The sequence below is a fragment of the Bipolaris victoriae genome (genome assembly GCF_000527765.1).
Source record: "Bipolaris victoriae FI3 unplaced genomic scaffold scaffold_117, whole genome shotgun sequence".
Taxonomy (NCBI): Eukaryota; Fungi; Ascomycota; class Dothideomycetes; order Pleosporales; family Pleosporaceae; genus Bipolaris; species Bipolaris victoriae.
In genome coordinates this window covers 3,679-9,679 of record NW_014575275.1, presented here as the reverse complement: position 1 = coordinate 9,679, position 6,001 = coordinate 3,679, and the positions used below count along the sequence as shown (strand labels likewise).

At 49.1% G+C, this 6,001-nt stretch overlaps 2 protein-coding genes across 2 annotated transcripts; both read right to left on the bottom strand.

Annotated features, from left to right (window-relative positions):
* Positions 1-77: 77 nt before the first annotated feature.
* Positions 78-2,631, bottom strand: COCVIDRAFT_76131 (hypothetical protein; the record flags this gene model as incomplete). Its single annotated transcript, XM_014696631.1, has 5 exons — positions 78-1,188; positions 1,245-1,832; positions 1,888-1,912; positions 1,963-2,136; positions 2,178-2,631. Coding segments are annotated over 5 exons (2,352 nt in total), but the record flags the coding sequence as incomplete, so codon positions are not given.
* Positions 2,632-3,708: 1,077 nt separating this feature from the next.
* On the bottom strand, positions 3,709-5,219 carry COCVIDRAFT_41647 (hypothetical protein; the record flags this gene model as incomplete). Its single annotated transcript, XM_014696630.1, has 4 exons — positions 3,709-3,872; positions 3,928-4,450; positions 4,500-5,152; positions 5,201-5,219. 4 exons carry the CDS (start codon positions 5,217-5,219, stop codon positions 3,709-3,711), a joined length of 1,359 nt encoding a protein of 452 aa, XP_014552116.1.
* Positions 5,220-6,001: the final 782 nt, after the last annotated feature.

The following is a 6,001-nucleotide window of genomic DNA, read 5'->3' as shown; positions in this document are numbered from 1 at the left end:
AGTAGCATCTGGACTATCTGCTCGTGGCCCCCGTATGAAGCTGCTTGTAGCGCGCTGCCAAATTTCCCACCTGGGGGTGCATTAACATCAGCATTGCTGCTAAGCAGCAATTTGACTAACTGAGTATCCTCTTGGAATGACGCTACTTGTAGTGCATTGCCGAATTCACCGCCTCGTGCATCGATATCTGCGCCTTTTCTGACGAGTATCTGAGCAACATCCAGATGGCCATTTTGGCATGCGTAATATATTGAGGTACACTCAGCCCCGTCTTTCTCGTTAATATCAACTCCATCTCCTAGAAGCTGCCAGATTGCATCGACTAGTCCTGCAGAGGCCGCAAGGTGCAAAGCATATATGGGTGGTGTTTGGCCCACCCATCGTTGTCTGATTGCGGGAACGTTGTAGAGCCTGGTGCTATGTATGATTGTGGCAGGGGTTACCAGAAAATCTATACTGTTAAACCTGTTCATAAGGATCTCGGAAATATTGACATGCGGTAGGAGTGTTATCTGTAACAACGCTGCAAGATATGTACTGTCCTGCTGGAAAAGTCTCTCCATTTTATTCATAGCATCGGGAGAAGGCTCACCACAATTCAAGAGATGGTAGTCGAAGCTCGTATATGCATATATAGCGAGATCATGTTTTTTCACTCGTTTGAACAAGTCCCATTTGTCATCAGTTGGCTCGCTAAACGACATTAGGTTAATGTACATAAGACAATCCAGACTCAAAGCTTTGTGCACAGATTTCGAGTCTAGAAGCTGTCTTCGTATCGCATGTTGTGGTTTCCCGTGAGCAGCAGCCGTCAGGAACTCCTGCACTGTGTAGTGGATAGGTCGGATCACTCCATTGGCTTCTTCTAGTAGATTGCCGCAAGCTTCAAGAATGACTTTTATGGAGATGGGTCGAAGATCTTCTTGAGTTTTACATTCCGAATTGATTGCAAGAGCGGTTTGTAGTTCTTGGGTTCTGAGAGGCCTCTGAGCATGGAGTAACCAGGACAGACATCTGATTGCCAGATCTCTCATGTATGGATATTGGGTTTCAATCCGGTCTAGAATTCGAATATAGGTGTCTGGCAAGTTCCGGGGTAATGTATTCAGTGCTTCCTTCACCACCTCATCGTTTCGAGCCTTGCTAGCTTGGCAGAGATTTTCAAGTTGAAGGTTGACCCAAAGAAACCTGTTATACGTTTAGCATACAGAAGCCTTTGGTCTGGCTGCTTAACAAAAACTCACATTCCTTCGGCCTTTTGAGCGAGTATCGAAATAATTTCTTCCTTGACACCATCACTGGAAATGTAGAGGGTCTTTCCATGCTGCCCAGATCGAAGCTCTTCGACTCTGTTACGGGCAAAGGTCTCAATATCGGCCGCAACACTGCGAGCCGAGATTTGGATCATTGGGATATGCTCCTTCTCAAAGGCTGTTGTAATGTCCATCTCTCTTCGACTCGTGGCAAATACCTTTATACAATGCGGAGCCGGCATAGTTACCACCTCGGTGATGAAGCCGAGAATATCCTCCCGTCTCTCTTCTGGACACTCATCGAGAGCATCGAAAACGACGAAGACTTCTGAAAAGTTCTCCGTAAGGGAGAAGAAATATTCTTTTGAACCTAGCAGAGAAGGAGAGCGAGCGTTGCGCATGACTTCGAGAAGATTGTCTGGTATATCTGGCATGCCTTGGCAGAGTTGCTTGATCAGTGTGGCTATGATCGTGGTAATGTTTGCCAATCGTGTATCACGGTAATTGTAGTAGGCGAAGCAAATGGCAGTTTTTTCTCGCAACTCAGATTCAGCTGTGATGTGTTCTAAGACATGAGAACTATGCGTTCAATCAGCAAAAGAACCAGCATTTGATGGTGGGGTTGCGAACTTACCTGAGCACAGACTTCCCGATACCAGCTGTAGAGGATCAGTACATTCTGATTAGTAAAGGATACACTCCCACTCACGCTTTCCATTGCACCACAATAGAGATGAATGCGAGCTTTGCATCCATTCTTGAAACCGGGGCTCTCGTGTCAGCCAGTCGCCTGTCCCTCTTTGCTTTTTAGCATAGGTACTCTGATGCACCTCTTCAAAGTCGACGTCTGAGACCCATGATAGAAATGCCATTCTTTCCGTCCCTAAAACGATGGGTTTTTAGAACCTGTCACTAGCAACAGACAGGGGCCAGACCTACTTTGTGCGGTAATCCGGGTATGATTGAAGTGTATTGCCTGTACAGTATGCTGAAGAACATGAAGGTGGTGTTGCATCTGCTGTTTCATAGACATGAATTCGGTCTCAAACGTGTCCCAATGCTGTCGTTTGAATGCCCTAAACGAGGTGAACCTCCTTCGTTTTCCATTTGAATCAACGAAAACAGATCGCGCTTTCCAACCAAAATCGAGCATGTTTGTATACACACTGACAACTGCACTCTCTATAAGCTCAATGTCAGCTGCCTGAGAATGTTCAGACAGTGGCCCGAGATAATCTTCAAACTCGCAGATCATATCAGTCAATCTGGTGAAGAACTTTGAGAATTCCAAGCCAATATCAATAATCACCCGGAGTACACCAACCACAGGGGAGGATATGGCAGGGTCGGCCTGGATGCCTATAGCGACGCCCCTCATAAGCCTGCTGATCAGGTCAAGACCTTTGGTTAAGCGCTCGGCGTGAGGCCTGAAGGAAGACTCATTCTTGTGCTCCTCATCGTACGCCTGTACTTTGAATAGTAGAGATCTTTCATCAAGTGCCTTGATCTCTTTCTCGAATGCTACACGCCCAGCCTCAGGGATATTTTGCAGTTGCCGCTCAACCGCCCTCTCGAGCGCTTGATTTCGCGGCTTCACTGGCTCTGGTGTGACTAGAGTGGGCGCAATTGAACTCGGAGCGGGAGAAGATGGAGGAAGAGGTGATATTGGTTGTGCAGGTGAAGGTGTCGAGCCGGGTGAGGCTGGACGGCTTCTGGTAGCGACTGGTGCTAGCCATCCGCGTATACGGTCTCGCTTTCCCATTGTATATTTAAAATCGTGAAATCAACACCATAAGCTAGGAGGTTGAAAGAAAAATTGAGAAAAATTTGGTCGTTCTGTGCTTGTTTTACGATTGCGAGAGGAAGGCTGCGGGGTAGCCTGACGGTCAGTTGGCTTCAGCTGCACTGCTGCAGCAGCTTCTGCCTGTGTGGCACAGCCTGCATGATGGATATGCACTGCGAACAACGCACAGTGGACAGCCAAGTAAATGACCTAAAGAGCTGGCTGCAGCTGAACGACTCTGGCGGAGCAGACATGGGTTTGGCTAAATGCATGCATGCAACAGGACTAGGCGCGTGGCTATGCTCAGCCTTGTTGTGCGCCACAACCCCTTGCCATATCGGCAGTGTGCGATAAGATACAATATCAGAGCAGACAAATAGAGGATAGCTCAACGCAAGATAAGGATATCTGCCGGAAAACCAGAACCAATAGGCGCGGCTCAGAATGCATTTGTAGCCTCCCTCATGTGACAACGTGGGAAGAAATGACCCAAAGGGTTTCTATCTAACTATAACAAAATCGCAGCTATATATTTCTCTTAGCTGCTGAAAGCTGGGTATAAATATGACAAAATGAAAAGACATGGCCTTGGTTGTCTAGTGCAACAGCACTACAATGTACAAAATATGGTTAGGCCATGGAACAAGACATTAGATTATGTGATTGCGCCTTTCAGGCGTCTTTGTCCTGTTTCTTGAAGAGGAAGCGCATGGCTTTTACGCGCTCTTTGATGGTGCGTGACTGGGTGACTTCGTAAAGGGGTTTGTGCTCCTCGAAAATATCGTGCTCGCTCTCGTAATCGACGTGGACGTAGGCGCGCTCGACGTCTGCAAGACCTGTTTGGAAAGTTAGTAATCGTTTCAACGCGGGCACGTGATTGCAACGGCTTACCTTCAAGCTTTCGCTGCAGGGTCTGAGAGACGTCGTGCGTGATTTTGAGGGGCTGGTCCTCGCTCATGACAATGTCGACTTCCACATAGTACTTTTGTCCAGCGTGGTACGCACGGCAGGTGTCGACCTTTTGGATGCGCGTATCGTGCGTGACGACAAGGTAGATGAGCTTGCTGATAAAGTCCTTGGGGGCCGACTTTCCGACAAGCAGCCAGACGTGGTCGAAAGCGTTTGCGGCCCACGAGAAGAGGATCAAGAGACCGATAAGGATGGCACCGATAGGATCGACATACCAGACGACGCGGCTACCGACAATGGACATGGCGAGACCAAAGGCGTTGACAACGATGTCGTTACGGTGGTCGATAAAAAAGACATGGACGGCAGGGTAGCGACGATAGATGAAACAGTAGATGCAGAGGGAGCCTTTGCAGAAAATAGCAGTAGCAACAAAGGCAATAGGAATGATGTGAAGCTCCTCCGAGTCGGTTTCACCACCACCCAGAGCTCTGCCGGATTCGATCTTGTCGACTGTCAGCAATTGCTTGATCTTGGCATTGGGAGATACTTACAATCAACTGGATGGCCACAGTCGTCATCAAACAACAAAACATGATAATGCCAATTGTTTCAATGCGCGTCCGTCCAACAGGATACTTGTACACACTAGGCCTTGCTGCCATACGGGATGTGATGAGCATGACAACTGAAGATACCAGGTCCATGAAGGCGTCTGCTGCAGTTGCGAACAGCGAAAGCGAGCCTGTGGAAATGGCCGCATACAGCTGGATAACGAATAGACAAAAGTTGACTACGAAGGAGGCGTTTACGGCGAATCGCACCTTGGGGCCATTTTCGAGCTGGTCGAGAGCAGCCAAGCGCTCTTCGTCACCGCTTTGGAGAAACTGGTCAATGAGGGCGTTTTGGCGCGTATAAAACTTCTTCATGTGCCTGGGCTTAGCCAACGGATGTTCTGCCTTCATCTGCTTCTGTGTCACATCTTCTCGGCGATGTCTACCCAGATCAAGCGGGTCGCTGTTGACAGTGACGGCGGCAGTGTGCTTGGCATCGTTGGAAGAGACACTGTCTCTAGACGACAGCTCTTCGATGGCATCTGTCCTAGGCTGGGCGACAGCCGGTTGGTCTGCAGACAAGACTTGACCAGCATTGGCTGGAACGTTTGTTTGCTCGGGACCTTGGCCCGGGGATGGGCGGTCAGGTGAAGCTGGGACTATCAGACACAGAAGCGCTACTCCAGACGGCTGATACATACTATGGGACTCAGGAGACATGTTTTCCGGAAATCTGGTCTGAGGGACGCGTACGTGAGTGTATGAGCGATCGCCAGGATGTATTGCGTGAATGGGCTACGAAAAAGGTATGTACGCCTCAGAACCGGGCAAGCAGGCTCTGTAATAAACACGACGATAAACGCCACCAGCGGCGTTCCTCCCGCTCGCCTCCGTCTAAATTTTTTTGCACCCAGTCTGGAGTCATTATGACATGGCCGGATTGTTTGGAGGGTGCAAGATTGTGCGAAGGTGCAGGTTGGAGGCGCACGTGTGAGCATGTGGACGCGGAGCCTGAAACCCGCTAAGCATTCACAACGCTTACTAGCACGCCTTAGGTCAGCTATAATACCGCTTTGGGCAAGTATCCATGGGCTTGGCCTAATCTTGATACTCCATTACACTTGGCACCCTACAGGCATAGAAGGTATAGAGAAGGATTGTATAGACATTGTTGTTGAGTCTACAGGGCCCCTCTCACCGGATCATGGTCAGGCGGTCTGGGGGAGGGAGGGGGGAGGTGAATTGCCGAGAACCCAAGCAAGGCTTGGTGGTCTTTAGGTTAAGGAGAAAGAAAAAAAACCCTCTTATTCCCCCGCATCGATCGCTTCGAAAGAAGTGGACTTTTGATGGAGCTCACTGCGTGGACAAGCTCACAGTGTGGACATTCATCTCGTCTTGGCTGGGATGGCTGAAGTTACAAAGTCGCGGCTAAATCTTCCCCTCCAACGGCCAAACGTGTCTCAAGAGCCGAAAGTGGCTTAGTGCAAAGCAGCGATCGTCAC